The sequence below is a fragment of the Ceratotherium simum genome, chromosome X (genome assembly GCF_057802395.1).
Source record: "Ceratotherium simum simum isolate JZ-2026a chromosome X, ASM5780239v1, whole genome shotgun sequence".
Taxonomy (NCBI): Eukaryota; Metazoa; Chordata; class Mammalia; order Perissodactyla; family Rhinocerotidae; genus Ceratotherium; species Ceratotherium simum.
The window spans coordinates 25953920-25979302 of NC_141940.1; the positions used below are offsets into that span (position 1 = coordinate 25953920).

General features: G+C 38.9%; 1 protein-coding gene across 20 annotated transcripts in view; it reads left to right on the forward strand.

Moving 5' to 3' along the window:
• Window positions 1–25383, forward strand: part of TENM1 (teneurin transmembrane protein 1) — a 773006-nt gene that overhangs the window by 619337 nt on the left and 128286 nt on the right. For all 20 annotated transcript variants that reach the window (XM_087427630.1, XM_087427629.1, XM_087427639.1 and 17 more), the window contains 3 exons: window positions 8140–8259; window positions 13922–14183; window positions 16456–16723. In XM_087427630.1, the coding sequence (XP_087283756.1) occupies window positions 8140–8259; window positions 13922–14183; window positions 16456–16723 (650 nt within the window). The remainder of the gene's footprint in view (window positions 1–8139; window positions 8260–13921; window positions 14184–16455; window positions 16724–25383) is intronic.

Sequence of the window (25383 nt, forward strand, 5' to 3'; positions counted from 1 at the left end):
ATTCTAACTTTCCATAAGGAACAAATGAGGCCAAGAGTAATTCTGTTTCATAGGAAAAGTCAAAACGGTCATTACTAACAAGCCAAAGCTAGAACTAGTATGGATAGAGCTAGGCCACACTTTTTCCTCCGTGGAGAGAAGAGTAATCCACAGCCAGGCTATAGCCAACAAGACAGACTCTCCCTATATTTAATGACTATCCATTATTTGAAAAGCAGATTCACAGAGAACTGACAGGAAAGGTTAATGAGGTTAATAAAACCCCATAAGGCTGATTACAAAGATAAACCATTTGAGTAATGGATACAACAGACAAGAAACAAACCAAAATAATAATCATAGTAAGTTGAGACTATTCAAGAGTTGCAAGGGCTTACAGGACAAATATTTCAGGATTCAAATTCTGGACAAAAATAATCATGTGTCTAAAGGAAGTGAACTGGCACTTACGCAGTCCCGAAAATGTGACTATGTCGTCAGTTTTCTTATTGCTTCAAAACACTTGATCTTTTTCCCATTACTTTGGGGATCTCAGGCATCCAAAGCAAGCCTACTTTTGACAAGCAATTACCAGGGCAGATGGGAAAATAGCCACCCTACCTCAGGGTGAGTGCCCCCATTTTGTTTTACTTGAAACATCACTAGCCATGAGGAAAATAATTCTGCTTAAAAAGCTATCTGCATTTTCAATAGCAACACCTTTCCCAGAGTCCTAGAATGTTGATGGGTAATGCTCCCAGCTGCTATTAATGTTACCCATTTGGTAGGTATTATTTATTTGGGCTAGTCACCAACTGAGTAGGATTAAATCAGCCTGCTCTATTTAAGTAAAAACTAATGAGATTTTATTGGGTTTGCATATGAACATTCACTGCATTCGCATTTTCAGAACATGAAAACAGGTTTATGCTCTAACATTAAATGTTTTCTTGGTGCTGTACCAGCTTAGATAACATATATCAAAAAACCAGCATGTGTTGTATGGAAAACCCCCCAAATATCTGAATATTAGAACCCTCAAATATATTTAAATTATGAAATACCAAATCATAATTATATGGTAACATATCAAGGAATAATGGGGTTAGTGTTTGTCCGGGGAAGAGGAAGAATCTCCCTCTGCCCTTTTCCTTAAGGTTCTTATGGCTGGCCAAATAATTAACAAGACAGGTTAGCAGGAGAAAATAATACCAAGTTTAATAACATGTATACATGGGAGAAAGCAGGGACACTGCGTTTCTCAACACAGTAGCAGAAATTCTCGTCTTAAATACCATGTTCAGCCAACGACAAAGGAGGATGTTGGGGGTGGGGGGAGTCAGTTACAGGAGATTACCACTAAAGCACAGTAAACAAGAGTAAGGTTATTATGCAGATTTAAGGCCTCACCTTTCACATTGATAAGCCTCTAGAAATGAGGCCATCCCCCCTCTTCCCAAAACAGAGAGGGAGATACCTTTACAAAGGGAGATTTCCCTTATAAATGTAAATGTTTGTCTGGCAACTCCTTGCAGGGCCATCCAGAGAATGTGGCCAGAGAGGCAGAACTTCTGATAAGATGGGCTTGTTGGTGCCTTTCCTACTGTAACATTTATCCTACATTATCTTTACAGCCATCATGATAGAGGTTCTGTTCCAGGAAGGAGTCACCATGTCAAATTCTTTAGGCAGTTAGTGGGGGAGGTCAAATGTCCTCAGAGAAAACAACCAAGGTAAAGAGATAGATTTCAGGGTCGCCAAATCTTGATCTCCCACATGTTCATAAATTAAGCATTTGAGGAGGACAATCATTCATTCTTCCCAATCACAGGGGTACTATTTAATTCCCTGAAGTAGTCAATTATCAAACAAAACTCTCATGATGAGAAAGTCGTAATGCACAATCCAGAATGCTGGATTCTAATAAATGAACTGTAAGGCATCTGTCACACAGGAACCTCCAAGTAGTCTCCAAAACCCTTGAAGCAGTGCCATGAGGATAGGTTGCAAGTATCTCGCAATTTCATATAAAAATATTTGATTTGAAATTCTATGAAGCTTTCTTGAGCACGTGCTGTATACACCAGACACTGGGAAGGAGGCAGAGAGGAAAGTCACACCATTCTTGTCCTGGAATGACTAAGAGGAAAGACAGACAGATCTATAACTCTCATCCAAGACAGGCTATGACAAGTGCCATAACATGGATACAAGCATTGTGTAATGAGAATAATAGGGATGGGGAAGAAAAATCAGGTTAAAACATATTTTTTCATTTTATAATCTCTGGATTTGAAGGGGCACTACAGTTCATCTTGTAATCCAACCACCATTCTGTCATGACAGTTTCGATATAACTCCCCAAACTACAGTTTTGCAAACCTTTTCCAGATGTTTATATGGAAGAGTTAAAAATTCATGCCTCACAGATTTCATAATGGTAAGATTGTGAACCAGTTGGTGGCTTGCCTGCCTTTATATGGTTTATGCCCCCTGCCTCCCTCCTTAGGAGTTCATACACCTTAATTGGCTGAGTAGGTACTAGTCTCACTTTCCCTAAAGCAGTGGTTCTCAAAGTTCAGTCTTTAGACCAGCAGCATCAGCACCACTTGTGAACTCATTAGAAATGCAAATTCTTGGGCCCCACTTCAGACCTGTGAATCAGAAGCTCTGGGAGTAGGCCCAGCAGTCTGTGTTTTAACAAGCCCTCTAGGGGATTCTGATGCATGATCAAGTTTGAGAACCACTGGTTGATACGAGAGGAGTACCGGAAAGGACTGAGGACCAATTCCACACTCCCAAAATGACACTGTAAAGATCCTTTATTCACTGGGTGATGGCAGTGGATAAGAGGACATCATAAGCCCTTTCTCCCAACCACTCAGATGTATTTGCATTCCAGTAGGGCCCCCAGAAGCAGCAGTGCTTTAGCCCAAATGACACAATCTACAACTGTGGAACTTTACAGTATAATAAGCCCGCGGAGAAGATGTCAGGAGAACCATCGAACCACACCTCATACGCGGCAGGTTTCTGTCCCTTAGAGTCTTGAACAAACTGACAACGACTCATAGAGGAATTTACAGGGCAGGATTCCAACACTAGTGAGCAGAGGATTCGCATAGCCTCTCCCTTCTCAGCCCTTCTCACTGCTCTCTCTTGACCAGAGCTGTCAGCTGTGGAAAGGATTTCATCTGTTCCTATGGAGAAAACAACCTAAGCTGCCCACCTGCTGCTAGACCCCCTGCTGGCTAGGTCCTTGATTTTGAATGTTACCCTTCAGAGGTTGCTTATGCTCATGTTAGCAACAAAAGCAAATAGCTATAACTTCCCTAGCTCTGAGCCTCATTTTCCTTATGAAAGATTTTAATCAGGAATACAATGCAGTAAATTACATCTTCTTTCAGCAATTTAGTTTTCAGCCTTGTTTTTCAAACCAACTTTTGTGCTTGAGGTTAATGTTTTTGCCTGAGGTGTTGAATGAATATTGGAAATTTGACACCAAAGACAAAACACAACAAATAAGGGAAGAGGAGAATGGAACCAAAGGTCTATTAAAGGCTAGGGATAATTTGTGCCATGAAAATAGCAAATATGGAATGAATTAGACCTTTTGCATCAGAACTGTCTGACAGGCAGCTTGTTAGTTAAATAAGCCTCTTGGTAAAGTGTATTCTGACTTGCATTTCCCAAGATGCCCTGTTCTTCAGACCAAGCTCCAAACACCTGGAGGATTCAGCATTGAGTTAAAGGAAGAAGCAATTCCTTTGTGATTGCTGCTTTAGCATAGTGACAGCAGATAGACAGCTTGGCAGCAGCCTGTATTCTCCAGAGAACAGGAAAAGAGACGCTTGTGAGGGGTGATCTTCTCCATACATGTTTTTAAAGTCACATTGGACATGTCCGTCTAGGTTCAGGTTGTCTTGTTCTAACCCTCAACAGCAGAGAGAGATTCTTGTTTTTAAAGATTCAAGAAAGCAGAGCATCCCATCCATGTCTGTGAATCAAAGAAGGAAAGCCCCAGGCAAAGATGGAAAGCATGCAGTACCTGCCATTGAGAGTACACAAACATACACACACACGCGCACACACAACCAACACATAACAGTCACGCTGGGGACATACCTGCTGTACACATGTGCAGACCAGCTTCATGACGTTCCAGATAGTAGCTTCTATACTACTTTGAAAGATTCAGAAGAGTTCTGTATATTATTTAATTGAAAAAGTTTCAGAAAAAGACAGGTCCTTGAAGGATTAGGACTCAGGTTGAGGGTAGTTTTGATGTGGCAAAAAATTTAAGAGTTCAAGATGTTCCCCCAAAACAGGGCAAGGACAAGCCAAGTATGACTGCCTCATTTAGATGGTAATTTGAAGAAGCTGGAGACTCTCTGGGACAGGAAACAAGGAGGCACCACAATGAGAAGGACGAAAAGCACGGAAAGTAGGATTGTGGTACTATCAAAGACAGACCCCTGCCACACATACTGCATTGCTTCAACAAGGATCTCACCTAGGAAAAAGATGAATTATACAGGCTGCCTTGGATATGAGAAGCATAATCCAAACAGATTATATAAATGGGGGAGAAACTACATTTTGGTGGCTGTGTGAATCAGAAAAAATAAAGCAGATACAAAGCTACTATCCATAGTTAGGAAGAAAATTGAGTTTAGAAACTGGGAGTGCACAAAATGGCAGTTGAGCTGAACGAAGTGGCACAATACACCACACTTGCCAAGAATATATATGAAGGCTCCCTAAGGGCCGTCTGGAGCTGGAGTAGCCTGGGGAAGCGAGTAGACTCAAGAGCTTCCTTTTTGAAATGGAGAGTTTGCCTGAGATTTTTTTCCCTAGGTTTCTGCAGGCAGTGCCAATCAAGATTACTGCAAATTAAAAAAGAATACTTTAATACTGTCCCAAAATTTAGACAACCTACACTGACGCAGGATGACTGATGTTGGTCAAAGATTATAGTAAGTACTAGTAATCCAGGAATAAAAGGAGCTAAGAGTTATTCTTGTGAAAAATGGATGACATAGAATGTGTAAATAATGGGAGCAAATGCAGCAAGATACAGGGAATCTTAGAACATTTAAAGTCTAATACATTACAAAGAGAGTTCAATGCTGATAAATGTAGGATAATAAGTTTTATGGGGCTTTATCATATGCTGTAAGTTGGTGTGGATCATAAAATATGAGGAATAAAAAAAGTAGGGGAGTTGAAAGACAAGTCTGTGCATTATTTATGAATGAAGAGTGAAATGAATGAGAAGAATAGGTAGACCATGTCTTGAATAATGATGACTTTGATGAGTCGTTATCACACAAATCTGTGTGCTTCATAAAATATGAGGAATATTAAAGTGCAGAAGAGTCAAAAGACAAGTCTACTCAGAATGAGATACAGAATGAAGGAAGAGAGGAATACAAGAGAAATGCATAGAATAATGATGACTTTTATGAGACTTGCACTCACCAGCCTGGATCCTTCATAAATATAAGCTGTATAGAAAATAAAGGAGCAGCAAAGAGAAGAGACAGGTCTGTGTCTGTCATAAAATATGAGTAAATAATGCCAACTAGGCCTGACAAAATAAAAACAAAAATAACTGAGCCTAGTACAGCTATGAGAAGACACAATGTCTAGATTAATGTGAACAAATAAAATGAGTGAGTGTAGAATTGCCTTGCCATAGGGAATCAGCAACCACCTAAGTAGGCATTATTGTTGCAAAGGCCACTTGCTAGCTGGTAAAGCCTTGGCGAGTTGATAATTACCCCCACCACACCCCCAAAAGAGCTATCAGCACTTAGGGCTCATGAAGCAATGTTTAATGGATTTTTAAATGATTTGGCCTCACTAATATAGTCTCTTCTCAGCCCCTCTGGCTCCAATCCCTGTATAGTTTGCAGGAGATTTACTCAACTTGTTTCTACTTAATCTATACCCAGCTTGTCAAATTTTGCTTTGTAAAGACCTTCAAAAAGTTACTGTATAAAACTAGAGACATCATTTTAATTCATTTCTTGTAACATTGGACTTAGAACCTGGGACCAGAACTGTCAGGATTAGTTCAGACTTTAGAACTCAATGACTTTCAAATACATGTCTTGTCTATTAGAACAAATGGGATTTTAAAATCTCCCCAAAAGAGACTGGGAGAATCAGACAAGGCAAAGCAAGTGCCAATATGCCATTTGCATGCCATTCAGAACCATGATTTACAGAATTCATAAAATGCACAGCTCATTGGAAAGAAGAAAGCCACTGATCTATGTCAGAGCTAGAAATGTTGGTCTGAGAGCTCAATATACAAAAACACTAATAGCAACAATTATACTAGCTTACCTTTGTGTAATACTTAATGGCTTGTAGTTTGCGTTGCAGGCAGGCCTTAGGTAATGCAGGATAAATCCTGTTAGCATAACTTATACTCAATTCCTCTGATTCCTATAGAATTTAGTAGTGAAGTTTATTGGCTACAACGTGTAAAGCAGACTTTGGCTGGTAACTATCTTTTGCTTTTTCAGAGATTTTTCTTTTCTCTCTCGAATGATCTTTGTGGCCATGAGCCTTTAGATACATTGCCTTGACTTGCTGAATCTGTTCAAAGAATGTATGATGCCAGGATGGAATTAGTACGGTTATTTTGGAAAGTCATGTTTGCACAAATAACATGAACCCATTTAATTCAAGATTGAGCTTCTCTGGATACCCGGAATCTCACTTGGTAAAAAAATTGACATTGATACCCTAGGAAAAATCATTGATCTTTCCCAACCTTCCTCAACCCTACCAGCTCCAGTTATAAAAGGCACATTCTAGAGCTCACAGCTGCCAAGACTAGGATTGGACTCTGGTGAAAAACTCTTCCCACCCCTACCCTTCCACCCCTGCATCCCCCCACCCCGCTGCCCCCAATAAGGGCAGACCAGCGAAAAATCTTTGCTCGAGATTTGCCCCTGTGTGCTCTTCTTAACTACCAAGCTCCTGAAATTTGTTACAACTTGTTGTCCAGGCTAGAGCTGAAAGTGTACACATTTTAGTGGACTATGTCCCTAGGAGAGAACCCTGTTTAGGGGCTAGTTTAATGGAATCCTATTCTTTGGCAAGGATGGAACTCCTTTGTTTAAAGGGAAAATCTCTTGAAATATTTTATTTCAATTAGGCAAGAGAAACAGGGTACTATAGTCAGGGATCATGTCTCTTTTGCAGACTTGAACTCTTAAAATTCACCCAACTAAGTCTACTTTCTTTTTATTGTTTTTCCAGAAAAAGCAATTTGGCAATATGTATCAAGAGCCTTAAAAATGTTCACACCTATGTATGTAAATGCATACAAAATGCACGCAACAAAATGATATTACTAATTACCTCTGGGGAGAAGACCAGGAACTGGGAGAGAGGTGGTCAGTAGGGACTTTAGTTATAGCTACAGTATATTTATGTATTAACTAATGTAATTGATTTTATTTTTTTTTAATTTTTATTTATTTATTTATTTCCCCCCCCCAAAGCCCCAGTAGATAGTTGTAATCATAGTTTCACATCCTTCTAGTTGCTGTACGTGGGACGCGGCCTCAGCATGGCCGGAGAAGCTGTGTGCTGGTGCCAGAGAAGCGGTGCGTCGGTGCGCGCCCGGGATCCGAACCCGGGCCGCCAGCAGCGGAGTGCCCACACCTAACCGCTAAGCCACGGGGCCGACCCTAATGTAATTGATTTTAATAAGAGAAAAATACCCTTCCACAACTAGAACTATATCTCAAGGAAATAAGAAATTCAATGCAGAAAAAATTAAGAAACAACTAAATGTCTTAAAATAAGGAATGGATTAAACAAGTTAAGGAATACTGTTTAAGGCTCTATTATATAATAAAATGATATATTAAGGAATTTCTAATTACATTGAACAATGTCAATAATATACTGTTAACTTAAAAAATCATGATACAGAACTATACCAAGTATAATCCCAATTTTGATAGGTAAAAAAGGTACACATATCCCGCCAAAATGTCATTGGTAGTTACTACTGGTTGGTGAAATTATTGTTTTCTTTGTTATACTTGACTATGTTTTCCAAAGTTTCTCCAACTTGGCTTCTAGAATCTAGTTTCAACATGCTTTTATATTTGCCTTTGACCTTTGTTGCAGGCGTGCTTGTGTGATTCGAGGCCAAGTGGTGGCCGTAGATGGAACCCCTCTGGTAGGGGTGAATGTTAGTTTCTTGCACCACAGCGATTATGGGTTTACCATCAGCCGGCAAGATGGAAGGTACGTCAGTATTGCTTCTGATTATTATGGGGGCCAAATACTGACTTCTAGCCATGAGTCAAACCAGGGCTTGGATGATATATTGTTTGTAAGCCCATCTTCCTTCTAGCTGTATCTAGAAAAGTCATTGGTGATATTTATTTCCTCTATTCCCCATGTAAATCAAACCAAATTTCTCTTCTAACCCTGTGCTATTACTCTCAAGTCTTCCTTAAACCTTGGCCATGTGGAAAGTTTTCTAGCCTTCATCTAATTCCATTTGTAAATCCATCTTCAAAATTCAGTGAGATCGTGCAGGTAATAAAGAGAAAGCCATGGAACACTTAGGCTGTTCTTCCATGACAGCCTCAAAATATTTCAGAAATGCAGGTGTCCAGAAGGTTTTTTCCAAAAGAAGAGTATTCAACTACATTAAGATTTTTTTTAATGTGCCCTCCCTAGATTGTCTATTTTACTAGTGGCTGCAACTGACAAGCATGGCCAGCCTAACCAATTCCCCTTGGTGTCTATATAACTGTAGTGCTTTAACCTTAAGCACCAACTACCAGGCTGCTCCCTAAGGGCTTCTCAAGGTTCTCTGAGACCTGGGAAGCAAGACTACTAAGTAAAATCTTTTCATCCTGGAAAAGGATTTGCTCACAAAAATATTTTTGTTGCTGTCATTTAGAAAGACATTTGTTCAGAATATATGAGTCAATAGACCCATGTGTCCAGCTTAAAGGTACCTCTTTATCACTCTGAGGAACACTGTAATAATGGCCTTGAGGTGCCCTAGTCTCCAGGTGGCTACCCTTAAAATATCCTACTCATAACAAGCTGCTTCCAAACTTACATAAAGAGACTTGTTGGCTTGGAGCTTTATCACAGTGTGAAAGACTATCTCATTTCAAGAACCTGCAATCAAACCTTATTAGTCCTAACCACTTCAGAATTGTTACTTGTTCAACTTGGGCTATGCTGAATTTATTTTTTCAACTGCCTGCCAAAAAAATGCTTGTAAAAAATTAGTTGAAGAAAATAAGGGAGAGTTTTAACCTACTTAAGAAAACAAACAGTTTTTAAGACTTTAGTAAATCATATGAATAATTTGTATGTAAATGATATTGCTAATAATTAACTTGCCATCTATTCAGTATAACAAACTCAACAGAACTACTCTGGGTGCAGGCAGTCTGTGTGTATATATATATATATACACATACACACAGACACATATATATTGCTTATATACATGAAAAAACTACGTTTCCATTCAAATATTCCATAATCAGAGCTCTCTACTAATTCAAATGGATCTTTCTCCCAGTTAGAGTGAATGATGGAATTTTGGTAGTTCACTCACCAGTAACTGGTACATAAAACTAGCCTCTCCCTTACCAGCATGTTCAACCATGAGCCAGAAATTGAGAAATGAATTATTTCTTTAAATAAAATATACCCTCAGGGACATTTTACTTCTCATAAAGAACTGATGGGCCCTCAGTTTTTTCTACCTTGTGTACAAAGGTTTCAGTGAATTATTTGATATTCACAAAAGAACCTAAAAGAAACTTGATGTCTAAAAAATCTAAAAATTTCTGTTTCCAGTTTACAGAAAACATAAAAAGGGACAATTTTTGTTGTTATTTTGGGGCTTTTAGTTTTAAGTAAAATGTCAAGACCCTCCTCTGCCAAGCTCACTGTGAGAACTAGGTTTGTATAGAGGACAGATACCAGCCAGAGTCCCCTCTGACAATAACTCTCCCCTCGGGCTCCACAAAGGGTGTAAGCATGCAAAATATGTGCCCTAAATGCCAACCAGACTGTCCTGCTGTCATCTCTTGGACATAAAGTGACAGTGTGATGAGAGTTTCCATTTATATGTCTCTGCTTGTTGCTACCTCAGATTAAATATATTTTAAAAGTAGGATATCAAAAGGAAACTATACCTGGGGGCAAAAAGATTATAGCTGAGATTAGCATTTATATACCTAGTAGACAGAAAGTGATATACAAGATGCTCTACGGGCCCTCTGTCCCCAAATCTCAATCCCACCAGTCTGTCACCCGTGCCTGTAGTTCCCACCAGTAGTACCACTGCTTTGGATTAGGCTATTGACTCTCTCAAAGTCCCTGTTAAATGCAAATATGTTATGTGGGATGTAGAACTAATTACCCCCATTATCATCCATTTGCACAAGTTAATTGACAACTTTCCCTAGAGAACCAGGAAAAGTCTAGGTCATGGGACCAAAATGATGTATAAGAAGCAGAGGAAGGATGGGAGTGGAAGGCAGGGCCCTCTAAAAGTAAGAAGAAATTAGATATGCAGATTGGGAGAGACTGAAGTAGCAGAAAAGACAAAAAGGCAATTCTAACGGAAAAACGAATATGTGTGAGTATTCATTGTATGCCAGACATTTTCATAAATGTCATTCTATTTCATCCTCACAACTTTATGAGATAGGTATTATTATTATCATCTTCCCCATTTGGTAGATGAGAAAACTTATTCAAATTAACACAGCTAATAAGGGTAGAGCCCAAAATTTGAACTCAAGTAATCTGGCTCTTATCTTCCATGATTTACCATCTTCAACTTAGATATGTAACAGGTGCTCAGCAAGGTGTTGAAAGAGAACTCTTTATAAATAGTTCAGCTAGTGATAAGCAAAACAGGTGAAGCATTGACCTTAGAAGTTTCTTGAGAAGTATTAAAGGTCTCAAGACCTTTTTTTGGAAGATGAAGAGATGATTCCCTCTTATTCCCCTCAAGGCAAGAGTTTGTTCATTCATGGATACCATAAGGCAGAGATAAGTATTTGCATGGGCTTCAATAGTCTTCCACCTATGGATAGGACTGGTGATCTATTATGGATTGACAATAGTCTCCAAACAAATGTGTCCTCTCCCTCGGGTCTTTTATACTTACTCTCATATGACTTTATAACCTGTTCATAATGACCCATGCCAATGGAGATCATTTGTGGTGGGGGAAATCTCAAAGAATTAATCATTCAGAGAGCATTCTATTTGGCATTGGAATGGTTTAGATGGATTTTTGGCTACAGAGCTGCCTTCTACCTCCACGGCAATTAATGAGTCAACCACAGTGTTTACTGTATATAACAGCTAGGTGGGAAGAGGAGAAATGTGTCAGTTAGGGTTCTCCAGAAAAACAGAACCTGTGTGTGTGTGTGTGTGTGTGTGTGTGTGTGTGTGTACTTGTGCCTATATATATAGAGAGAGACAAACAGGCACAGACAGAGAGAGAAGCAGAGGGAGAGAGGGAGATTTCAAGGAATTGCCATATGTGATGTGGGGATTGGCAAGTCCAAAAACTGTAGGGTAGGCTGGCAGACTGGAATCTCTTGGGAAGGAGTTGTTGCTGTCTCTACAGTCTTGAGACAGAATTCCTTCTTCCTCAGAGAAACTTCAGTTTTGCTCTTAAGGTCTTTCAACCTTGGATGAGCCTCTTCCACATTATCAGGGGTAATCTTTTTCACTTAAAGTCAACTAATTGTAGATATTAAACCACATCTACAAAATACCTCCTCAGCAACACCTAGATTAGCATTTGATTGAATAACTGGGTACTATAGCCTAGCTAAGTTGACAAATAAAACCATCACAGGAAGTCTAGGGGAAGTTCCCAAGAGAATTTAAAAAATCAGTATCTGCTTATGGAGATAATCAAAAGCTGGCCTAGAGTTCATTTGAACTACAAGAGAAAACATCTGTAAATATAGTAGGGCAGTGAACCTGATTTGAGAAGATAGTATTTATTGAGTCCCCACTATGTGCTTCACCCTTGAGTCTTTATCTCATTTACTCAATTACAATAGTAGCTAAGTGATAGATCATATTAGCCCCGTTTTACTAATGAGGAAATTGAAAGCTCATGGAAGTTAAATAACTAGCCCAAAGAGACAAAGTTAACATGGCAGAGCTGGGATTCAAACCCAGGTATGCATAAAGTAAAAACCACACTCTTTCTACAAAACAAGAATCCTGCCCTATCTGCTTAATCTTTCTAGAAATAGAGAATAACTCCCAGGTTCTTGTTTAGATCGTTTATTTTGTTTTTGTGTTTGCATTCATTTTGGTTTTCAAATAAATAAGTACTTCAATTTTAAGAAGTCAAGAGCTGAGGTTTGGGTGAAGCAAATAAACTTGCCCAAGGACACAGTGTTAAATCAACGTAGAATGTGAACTAGAGGAAAGGTCTCTCGACAAGTAATGTAGGATTTTCCCCACTATGCTTGCCTTAAACTGCTCCTGTATTATCATGAGTTCAGCCTTTCTGTCTTAAACCATAAGGCATTTGGATTTTCTTTTTTTAGTTCAAACCTAGATTATTTTCTATAGCTAATGCATTTCTTAAATCCTCTTTTTGGAAACTGCCTTAATATTACAGCTACTTGACCGAAAGAGCAACAATAAAAAATACAGTATTAGCCATCCTTTGTTACTGTCCATTTATCTTTGTCTGGAAGATTTCTGCAACAAGGCACGATTGATAATACAATAAAATATAATAAATGTCATGTGAAGGGAGTGGTGAGATATCCATAATTAAGTCTGATTCCCTATCAGGGCATTTTATCATTGAAAAAGTGTTTTACAGAAAGATCTTTTTTAATGCAAGGAAATGCTTACATCTCTCTCCTGTGGATTAAGCTTTGAATATTAAGAGCATCGTATTGCCCTTTATCCATTTTTAAGATATAATGATAATAATTTGTCGTTATCTTACTTTTATATGGTATTTTATGCTTTTTGAATGCTTTCAAGTACATTATCTCAAAGACATCATTATACTTAGAAGTAATGTAGAACCATCTAGTACAGAATGAACTGAAATCTGAGTCTGTTATGCTCCAATGCAAGAGTCATGTCAGAAACCACAAGTGATGGACAGAGTTGGCTTCCAAGAGAGGTAGTCTTGCTTTGTCAAATATATGGAAGGAGTTGTTGGTGGAGATGGACAGGGTCCATCACAGGCTGTCTTTCAAAAGGAAACCAAGAGACATTCTAGAGAGAACCAGAAATCCTAAACCTAAGGTTCAAGTAGAATCAGGAGCCAAAGGGGGTAGCCACATGTGGAGAGTTCAGGCACGTTATTGTTCAAGCAAATTTCACTGAACAATTTTCCTCTGCTGGTGTCTTTCTCCAAATGCCATCTCAAAGACACCGTCAGGTTTCTGATACTATGTCTGTGACCCTGAACAAGATATTTAACCTTTTGGCTCCCTACTTTTCTTGAGCTATGTTATAGGAAATTTTTTTGAGGATGAATAATGCGTGATATTAAAGATGCTGCTGAATGTTAAACGGTCATCTTTTTGTTTTCTCTAGCACGAGGGGGAGCAGTGATGTCAGATTTGGGCTTTGCAGAAATACACGCTGTGATTTTGTTTAAGATAGTATTAAAATTGGTTTACCAATTCTGGGTGACTATCAACTGGTGATACAGAATTTTTTCTCATAAGTCTACTGGATAGTGAAAGTAAGTCATCCATGGAATGAATATTTAGCTAGAAGAAATTTATAAAATAGAGAATACGAATGAATATAGTTGACTCTCAAAAGAGGGAAAGGGCACTAAAGTACCTATTTTTTAACTTTAATTTTATTTTGGTTGTTTATTTGGTTGAAACTCGCTTATATTTTTCCTTCTCAGCTTTGACCTCGTAGCCGTCGGTGGTATCTCCGTCATCTTAATCTTTGACCGATCACCTTTCCTATCTGAGAAGAGGACACTCTGGTTGCCTTGGAATCAATTTATTGTGGTGGAGAAAGTAACCATGCAGAGAGTTGTACCAGACCCACCATCTTGCGATATCTCCAACTTTATCAGCCCAAACCCTATTGTGCTTCCTTCACCTCTCACGTCATTTGGAGGATCCTGTCCAGAGAGGGGAACTATTGTTCCTGAGCTGCAGGTAGGTACACTGGCCTTTGAATGTATAAAATCATACTATCGTGGAGTGGTCAACAATGTATAATGGCTAGATTCCTTTTCCTAGTCCTCCTGCCAGCCCTATAATGTGCTGCCCTTCATTTGTCAAGAGAAGCCTTCAAATGTAATCTCTCTGGCATGCGTTTGCAAGGTGATTGGCCAGGGCTATAGGGCGCTATCTGTGGCCATGAAACAAAGCAAGATGAACTGGCTGTCATGAGAATGAAACCCCAAACCTTGACCTAATGAACACTGTGCTCTAAAGAAAAAAGCTAGTTGGCTCAATAGTGATAACAGTATAATCAATGAGGTGGGACCATTTGTTGTTCTGAAATTAAAGCTTCTTAAGAAATCTAATTTTCTTCCATTGTCTAGTTTGCGTCCATTGTCATTGTTCTTAGAAGTCATGACAACTCTTGTTTAGCTGTGTTTACTAAATGTAGTTTTCAAGCCTATGGGTTTTGTTTAAAGCTTTGCTTCTGAGTGTTCAAGCTTTATAGTCAGAGGAAGACGTATTTTCAAACCTTGGTATTTTAGGATCCCTGAGAATTTTTCTTTATTGAGCATTTAATATTTTCATTTCAATATTAAGCCATTCAAACATCCATAGTACAATTCTCTCACCACATTGTAGAAATATTTTAATGATAAACACAGAAGCCACCAAAATGGACTGATAAGTCATACAGATCCGGAATTCAAGAATTATACTCAAAAAGAGGTAAATAGATATTCCAAGATTGAATTGTTTCTTCTTCCATCACAGCATCGTCACCAACCGGTAGCAGTGCCCAGAGGGTACCACTTACGAAAGGCTCACAAAAAATAGTGCTTTGCAGGAAAAGGAGTCTGATGAGTTGCCATTTCTGTCTTTTCCATTGTTTTTTCTTAGAAAGGAAGAAAAAACAAGATAGTATTTAATGAATACATTTGACTAGTACAGCAATCCCTTCACAAATGTCATTAGGAAGTATGGATCTCTTACAACACAAAAGTTTTCCAACTGATCTAGAATTGCATGTTTCCTTAGGGAAATGAAATACTAAGGTGGTAAATGTCATGCTATCCTTCACCATTGTGCTTCTGCCACCATCTAAGATGACAGAGCCTATGTGCAGCTTTGGTATCAAATAGCTAATGTAGAGTAAGAAAAACGGTGAACAATAGACAAAAGAGATTTATGCCCTCAGAAAGAGAAGAATAACCAGAAATCCTGGACAATATGAGACACCATGTGTTTAACAATCAGTTCTACTATGTGTAGTAGTTTGGAAAATGAAGAAGGGACATGGTTTTGAGCTAAAAATAAATGAAGGCACAAAAATATCCACACTATCCTTGTCACCTTAAATGTATTGAATAGCATGGGCTCTTTCTTCAGCTGTATTTTGAAAGTTGAAAGTCACAGAACGCAAGATTTAGTTTAAGTTTCCACTTTTGGTTGTTTAACTCCATCTGTGCTAATAAACAAAGAAGTAACAGCAATTAATTAAAGAAGCCAAGTAGTATTTTCACTCTGGGACCAACGTTTAGTATAAAATTTGCATAGGAGTTAATGGGAGTTATTTGCTTCTCAGTCACAGGTGCCAACTTGCAAAAACTTGCTCCCGCTATTGGTATATCCAGGCACAGAGAAATATGTAAGCAAAATTTGATTAAAAATTTGGCCTTTGGGGTCATTCCAAAGCACCAAAGAAGACGACTTGATGGCATCTGTGAAGATTAATTCTAGGAAATCCATAATCTCTGTCATAAAATATCACTTGCTGGGCCTGCTTCCGGAGTCCTTCCTCTTGGAGAGCCTAGCCTGAATAAGGATTACAGCAATGGTTTTGTGATATATGACAACACACCAAACAAGATTTTGTGTATGTATATATAAGAAAAAGACCCCTTAATGGAGCCCATAGCACTGAAATCTTGACATTCAGCAGTGTGATCTTTTCCAACTTCTACTAAGCAATTTTTGGAACACTGCTGAAAAACTGAAATTGTTCTTTTCACAGTCTTTCCTGGCAGGGAAAAAAGGAGAGCAGTCCTCAGGGCTAGCTGAATGTCTTGTCCCCATGCAGATTCGGTGTAAAATTTGAAACCTATGGTCACACAGCCTCACAAAGATTCTAGAACAATTGACTTGACATCCATAGACCCCTTTAAGCTCTCTCCTTTGGCGTGTTTCCAAGACAACAAAGCATGCGGGATCCTCATCTACCTGTGACCACTGGTAAGAGCTAATTTGGCTTTTTCTCTTTCAGGTCGTACAGGAGGAGATCCCCATTCCTTCCAGCTTTGTGAGGCTAAGTTACCTGAGCAGCCGTACCCCCGGGTATAAAACTCTGCTACGGATCCTTCTGACACATTCAACCATTCCCATGGGGATGATAAAAGTACACCTCACAGTAGCTGTGGAAGGGCGTCTCACACAGAAGTGGTTTCCTGCTGCAATTAATCTTGTCTATACGTTTGCTTGGAACAAGACCGACATCTATGGACAGAAGGTTTGGGGCCTGGCAGAGGCTTTGGGTATGTTGAAATAATTCTATATAAACAGCAGTATTATGTTCACAAAACAGAAAGTACTAGTTGCATATTAATTTGTATTTGGAATAATTATGGGTTTTCTTCTATTTAAAGGATCTAAGGCATTTTTTCATTTAAACACTCCCTTTGGGCTTATTTAGATTTCCCTTTTGACACATTTTTGCTTCAAAATGATTTTAGTTTGCCTTTCGTGATGACTGCATACCAGTGGAATTGCACACTATATGACTTGTAACTGTCTCCGGAGCTGAATATTGCCTTCTAACTGTGACCTTTGGTGTGGTGCTCTTTAGGCCATGTTTTTGGATTTGACATTTAGGCTGTCATTTCCACTTAGAAACTACAAAATTTTAACTTATAGGCATCTCCACTTATTATCTTTTATGTCTAAGATGGTTAAACTCCATTAACTTGATACTTTGATAGGTTAAATAAAAAATCACCCTGCCTTCCTAGTCCTTTTGATTTTCTGTTATCTCAAGACTTTAAAACCTAGAATCTTATAGATAGCAGGGACCTTAAGAGGTCCTTTGGGCCTACAGTTTTCAGATATTTAATTCTTTCAGACAAATGACATTTTAAAAAAATGAGACTGAGACAGGTTTGCCAACTTTTTATTTTGCCAAGTAAGAATATTTTAAAAAGGAAAAAGAAAACCACTACAATCTACTATTGCCTACCACTACCATAATTTCACAAAGGTGGGATACTTGAACACCAAAAAAAAAAAGAATAGTATATCTTGAGAAATGACAGTAAGCAATCTAACACTGATACTCAGAGAGAGAGACAGACAGACAGACACCAATGTCTGTTTCTCTCACTCTGTAGAAAACAGTGAAAACTTCCTAAGGAACCTGACACAGGTCTATGGAACTGTAGTTGGGAGCCATTGATTCTTGTCCCTTCAGGCAGTACCTCATGGAAACCACCCTTGGACAGATGAGAAGCCTAATTTTAAAGTTCTCCAGAGGAGACGTTTTCAAATCCTCCCTTGGAAGTGTCTATCATGGTACAACTTCCATATAACTGACCTATATTTCTTAGACTACAGTGTGTCAATTTCCTCTCTTTCTTTTCAGAGGAAAATATATAGAGGGGGAAAAAAAAGATTGGTAACTCTTCTTTGCCCAAGACACCTTCATATATTTTAATAATTATCTCATCTCTGTTGAACTTTATTAGAATGCAAGGAACATAGAGCGGTTCAGATTTCCTCAGTTACTGGGGGATTATTGTGAAGACACATGGGAAAGTAAGAAAGAACAAGAGAAGGCATCGGTAGCTTCACAGGGAAGCCTCACCAAACTGCAGCCTTGCTCAGGATACCTTGCAGTTCTAAAAAGTCAGCATCTGCTCTGTCAACTTAGCAACAGCTCTAGTTGTCCCTTCTGCAGCAAGAGTCCACTGCTTCCCACAGTGGTGACTCCGCCATATTGATGACTAAGCTCATCACTTCTCCAGACATATTAACTACCCTCCTTTTCTCTCAGCTCTTCAAACCCCACAGTCTGGTGACTTGCTCTGTATCTTGCATTAAGATTCTTCTTAAAGAGAATATCAGAATGTGTCAGCCAGTCATCTTACAGTAGAGAACACCCCTATAAGGCAGAGCTCTACCATTAGGCTGACTACCACCGAGGTTGCTGGCCAGCCTATGGAGTCCTGCTCGATCCCTATTCCAGTGAGTGTAGTGGTTAAGAAAACAACTGTGGAGCCAGACTCCCTCTCTGGGTTCAAATCATCCCCTCTCTACTTACTAGCTATGCAACATTGGGTAAATTACTTAATCTCCAAATGCCACAGTTTCTCCATCTATAAAATGGGTATCATAAAGAGAATGTTACTCTTGAGTTATTATGATATGAGGATTAAATGAGGTGAGTAAGGTAAAGTGCTTCACACATGGTAAGCACTCAACAAATATTGGTCACTGGTACTGTTTTTTTTTTCAATTTTGCTGTGGTCAGGGTATTGGGACCACAAGATATAAAGCATGGAGCCTATGCAGGTGTTTGTTGCCTCAGCTTCTCTAAGAAGGGAGTTGTGGGTATAATAGGTAGGTATTCTGTGTTAGTTATTCTCCATTTGCCTTCTCTGCTGCCCCCTCCCCCGCCAACACACACAATCTGTTCTCTGCCCTTCTCTATAGTCTGAGAGGCTGGCTTCTATGGACCACATTGCCTGGACTCCTTTGTTCTCTGGCTTCCCTTCTGATTTGGTCAATGGGTGGCACCATCCAGAGACTGCAGGGTGGAATGAGAAAGAGGTCAGGGTATTTATCCCTCTCCCTGCTTCACTGCAGTTCTGGTAGTGACTACGTTAGAAGATGGCAGCTCCTGATGAGTAGCCCGTCCTCCAAATCCCCAAATCTCTCTCTGGCCTTCTGTATCATCATTCCCTCGCCTTGCCGTTGCAAGCCCAGAAGGCTTCCCAGTGTTGCCAGTCCCTGGGGGGGTCACCATCCCTTGTCGAGTCCCTTAACCCTGCTCATGTCTCTGTAAATAGCCCCTTCATTCAACTCTTAGCAGTGAACACTTGTGAGTGTGACATCTGATTCCTGCTGGGACCCTGACTGGTGCATACTCAAAGCCTCATATTCTTCTCTTAAGGATATTATTCTAAAGCTTTGCTTCACGAGAATAATCCAAAATTCCTCTAACTGTTCTCCATAGGACTTTGTTTTCCAATTCTTTATGACCCTCTTCAGAACCCCTGCCAGGTTGTTAGTTTTTTGGTTTTTTAGGGGTTTTTTTTACTTTTTTCTTAAGTTGTGACACTTAGCAATTTATCCAATACTCTGATGAAGAACTGACCAAGACAGTGTCTAGCAGTCATTTCTTGCTAAGGTTCACATAAATGTACCTCAACCTCACTTTTTTTTTAAATAACAGCTTTATTGAGATATAATTCACATACCATAAATTTCACCCATTTGAAGTATACAATTCAGTCGGTTTTAGTATTTTTACAAGGTTGTACAACCATCACCAACATCGAATTCCAGAACATTTTCATCGTCACCCCACAAAGTAACCCCATACACACTAGCAGTCACTCTTCACTCCTCCCTCCCCTCCAGGCCCTGGCAGCCACCAATCTCCTTTCTATCTCTATGGATTTACCTATTCTGGATATTTGAAACAAACAGAATCATTCAATATGTGGTCTTTTGTATCTGGCTTCTTTCACTTGGCATAATGTTTCCAAAGTTCATCCATGTCATAGCATGTATCAGTACTTCGTTCCTTTTTATGACTGAATAATATTCCATTGTATGAATATACCACATTTTGTTTGTCCTTTCATCAACCAATGGACATTTGGGTTGTTTCCACCTTTTGGTTATTGTGAATAGTGCTGCTATGAACATTTGCATACAAGTATTTATTTGAATATCTGTTTTCAATTCTTTCGGGAATATACCTAAGAGTAGAATTGTTGGGTCATATGGTAATTCTGTTTGACTTGTTGAGGAACCACCAAACTGTTTTCCACAATGGCTGCACCATTTTATCAAGCTCACTTTATATCTAAATGTGTTACATCTCTTCCTTTTAAATACCTCCAGTGCTAAAGGTTCTAAAATGTTTCTTCTTCTTGTGGTTAAGCACTCTTAATGACTTAGTTTCTAATATGTCCATGGACGATTGAATAAACAAGTAAAACACAAAGAAAAGCAAAGACTTTCTTGTATACACACCAGTGATAAAGCCTGCATTCCTATTGTTTGACTATGGGTATTGGTTTACTTCCTATTTCTACAATTATGTTCCTGGTCAAAACTTCCTCAAGCATTCTGACTATAAAGTGGCCTTAATTAAAATGCTACAATATATATTGTCGGTTCCTTTTTAAGGCTAATAACAGTAATAAAAGTAAGAAACAATTGACCCACTCAGAAATATCCAAAGAGAGAGGAAAAAAATGTTCCTCATGGTGTTTTATGTGCACTTAAGGGACATATTCTTTTAGGGTAGAGAAAGAAAACTGGCAGGATCCCAAGGAAAAGAGCCAAAATAGTTTAAAGTGTGGTACCGAAGATGGAATATGGATTATTTACCTTGTAGGAAATGTCCCTGATATCTTAATCATGGTTAAAGGGATTTTATTTACTACCTGGTCTCCATTTCCATCTCCATGGAGACTAAGAGAGTTTTCTTGACAGTGGTAAAGCATTAGAATAGGTGGTAGAATAAAGTTGGAGAATCTACTTCTTGAAGATGGATTGTGAGCAACTTAGGAATACAACAGGCAATAAATAGTTCAGCTGATTAATGGATGGAGACAAAGCGATCAAGTATATTACCACTGAGCTCATACCTTAATAGATACAATTGAGTCTAAACAAACAAAGAAGAAAACATTTAGTTGTACTCCTGGCTATATTTTATAATCACTTAACTGATGTGAGAAGAAATAGACTAAATTTTGCACCAGATATTAACAATGGTGCTATATATGACACTTCCCAGATTTGCTTCAGATTCAGAAATACTAGTGTAGCCTTTTGGTAGGCAGAATAATAGCCACCGCTACCTCAAAGATGTTCATCCCTGGAACCTATGAGTATATTATGTTACATGGCAAAAGATAATTAAGGTTACAAATAGCTGACCTTGAGATGGGATGATTATCCTGAATTATCTGGGTGGGCCCAATGTCATCACAAGGATCCTTAAAAGTGGAAAAGGGAGGCAGAAGGGAAGGTCAGAGTTAGAGGAAGATATAACTGTAGAAGAAAGGCACAGCAAAATGCAACATTGCTGGCTTTGAAGATGGGGGAAGAGAGCCAAGAACCAAAGAATGTGGTTGACCTCTAGAAGCTAGAGAAGTCAAGGAAACGGATTTACCCTTACAGCCTCTGGAAGGAACTCAGCCTGCTGACACCTTGATTTTAGTTCAGTGAGACCCATTTCAGACTTCTGCTCTCCTTAACTGTGAGATGATAAATCTGTCTTGTTTTGAAGCCTTTAAGTTTGTGGTAATTTGTTACAACAGCAGTAGGAAACAAACTTTGACCAGTGTTCACACAGTCCCAGTTATTGCAAGGATTTTGGTTAAAACAGCGGCTAGAAAGGTCTCCTACTCTTCTTCCTTCCCATGCTAGTTAAACATGAACCTCTCTCCCACCCCCTGGGTGATGGAGAAAGAAGGGGTCAGATTTAAACAAGCTGAAATTGAAGTGATGGTGAATATCTAAGTAAATGATCACTTAGTTTGAAATGTGGGATTCTTGTTTCCCACATAGCCCCACTGAGGGGAATTGGTGTGATCTCTAAGGGCTAGAGTGTCGCCAAAGAAGAATAGATTGTTGAGGGACAGCCAAAATGAGAAAAAGGGTACTTGAGATCCTAGGATATCCCACCATTTTTTGTAACGAAGCAGACTTTGCAACTGGAGGGATAATACCAGAGTGAATAAATTACCAACAGAGGTGTAAACTACTTCCTTAGAGAAGTATCAATGGCAACTGATAAGATTGATGAATCCAAGTACAATATTGATCAAGTGGAAGAAGAGTAAAACCATCCGCAGGGTTGCAGTATAAAAACCACAATCTCACTAGTTCATCCGACTTAAAGATTTTGTTGTCTGATACACAGACAAGACTCCCCTACTGAAAACTCCATGCGAGCATTTGAAATAATTTGGCCTTAGTACTTTATTCTCTGGCTCTAAATAAGGTATGATGTCTGGAAATCATTGTATATTATTTAGTTTCTTTCCCAACTCTGCTGCTTGCAAAATAACGTAAAAAAAATCATTATTGTTAAGCTCACAGTGCTGTTAAAATTCTAGAGACAGCTTGTTTAATTTGACAAACTGACTTGTTAGGGACTCTGATCTGCATCCATTATATGAATTTTGTCAAAGTAATTCCCTATGTCCGCCTGTGTCCGCATACATTATCAATATGTAATAATGCATTCTGCCTGGTCTTCATTTTAATTACATTAAATTGCAGTGGTTTGAAGTCCTGGAAGTTCAGGAAATCAGCCATCCGCCTTTAGTAGCACTGCTATAAACAATTCTATTTTTCTTCAAGGTTATTGGCAACAACAATTGCATAATTATTTAGTACAGTAGTTTGGCAAGAAAGAGTGGTGTTTCAGGGAGAACTAGACTTCCTAAAGGTTCACAACGCATAGGAGTCTATCTAAATTGTATTAGAGAGAAACAAGGGAACATTAATAGTAATAGGTGCTAAGCTATGGTTGCTTTGTGCACACAAAACATCCCCGAGAACGATGCTTTAGTGTTCATAAATTTCCCTTCAGTAAAACCTAAGCAGGCTGGGCAGCCACAAAAATAGCATCCACTGAATATTTTAATAATAAATGGGTAATGCTTTACAATTTGCAAAGTACTTTCACATACTTTATCTCATTTTAATCCTTATAACTTTCTTTCCTGGTAGGCATGGCACGATTAATACGATCTTCATTTTAGAGAGGGGGAAACTGAGATTCAGAAAGAGCAAGTGACTTGCCTAAAATCCTCTACAGAGCAGGGATTCACACTCGGGTCTCCCAGTTCTGAGCTCTGTATGCCTTTCACTACTGCCTCTCTTCACTAAAGTGACCAACCCACCTTACTGAGTACCCAATTCAATGCCCCAGTGGCTTTCTGTCAAAGAAGCTAGCAGAGATAATAATCTTTCATCATTTCTCTCCACTCATGAATTCATAATCGTTAACTGAGAGCAGGGCTATTTTATCCATTCAGCTTTATAGGCACAGCACCAAGGATATGAGTTTTTCAAGGACCTACAAAAGTGTTTGCAACCTGAAAAATAAATTTATTAGCACCAAAATATGAAAAGAAAACCAGAAAAATCAACATTAATAAATGCTTAAATAAATATCTGCAAAATGGAGCATTATGTCAGCTTGTCATTGAGCTTGCAACTCAATTTTCACACATACATATGAAATATGTTTAATGTTGGATATGGGTTGTGGGTTGTATCCATTTTAATATGTCTAATAAGATGTAAGATGGGACCTCCTAAAGTAAGAGTGCCTGGAGCCTACCAGGGTTTTTAGATGACCCTGATTGATAGTCTGGTAAACAAGTAGTCTGTGCCCACTTCGAACTGCTGGTCACACCCATTAGTAGATTGTGAAATCCATTTGATGAGCCGAACAGTACTTTTTTTAATGGAATGAAAGTGAACATAATAGAAGAGAATACAAATCATCAGAATGTAAAGCTATTAAGAGAGTATTGTTTTGGAAAACTTCGTTTCAATTATAAGTGTGTGTATGTGTATGTGTGTGTATCTCCCCATGGGTCACAATTAAATGACTTTCAGGCATGAGAATTTGAAAGCCATTGGTAAGATGATATAGTCAAGAGACAGAAACATTAAATGATTTACAAAACCATATGACTTATTTTCTAAGTCAACATTTAGGACTGTTCTTGCCTCCCAGTCCCCTCTACCAACCCATCTCAGGGCATTATGGAGATATCTCTTCAAGATTGGGTGACCATATAATTTATCATTCAAACCAAGATACTCTTTTCTTTTTTTTTTTTGCTGGGAAAGATTTGCCCTGAGCTAACATCTGTTGCCAATCTTCCTCTCTTTTTTGTTTTTCCTCCCCAAAGCCCCAGTGCATAGTTGTATATTCTAGTTGTAAGTCCTTCTAGTTCTTCTGTGTGAACCACTGCCACAGCATGGCTACTGACAGACGAGTGGTGTGGCTCCACGACCGGGAACCAAACCCGGGCCGCCAAAGCAGAGTGTGTCAAACTTGAACCACTAGGCCATCAGGGCTGGCTCCAAGATACTCTTGAGAGTAAAAGGGGATGCTGTTAATAATGACATAACTGGATACTGTTTTTGGCCAACCAGGATACATGATACTTCTACTTCAAGGCTATCCCTAGCTTCCAATCCTTATCTCTTAAATTCAGAGCAAATAAAAGGTTATTTATTTAGCACTTCTGAATTTTGAGTCTTTCCCTTAAGAGCTGTGATCTAGCATAGTAGAAAAAAGCACTTGCTATAAAGTCACTGTGTTTGAGCTCTGGTTCTGCCATTTACTAGCCAGATGACCTTGGACTAGTCACTTCACCTCTCTGAGTCTATCACATCTATCAAATAAGAGTAAATATACCTTCCTCATGAGTTTTTGTGAGTCTTCAAATTAGGTAATATACACAAAATTGTATTTAACTGTTATGTGTTATGCAGATGTGAAGTGATATTATTTTAAGGAGGCCATGGATGAAAGTTCTGGAAGGTACGTATCCCTTCAGAATATGGCCTCTCTCATATGACAAATTATCCTGCCCTGGGTAATATCCTCTCTATCCACAGTGCTTAGCAGGTCACCTGCCTGGCACATAGAGCAACTCAGTGAAGGTTTGCTGAGTCATTCAATAACAGCGCCTTTCTTTTCATTACAATATTGCATCCCTTTTAATCAATCACACTGTTTCAAAGGATAACCAGTCCACTTTCAAGGTGAATCTATTTCCTAAAACCTCCCCAAAGAAAAATGCCTAAGTACTACTAGAGGATAGTAATCTTTTGTTTTGTTTTGTACTGGGTGGGGGAGGAGGGAAGGGGTTGTTCTTTTGTTTTTGATGCACTAGAGAGAAACTTACTCTAGCCACCTTGACCTTTT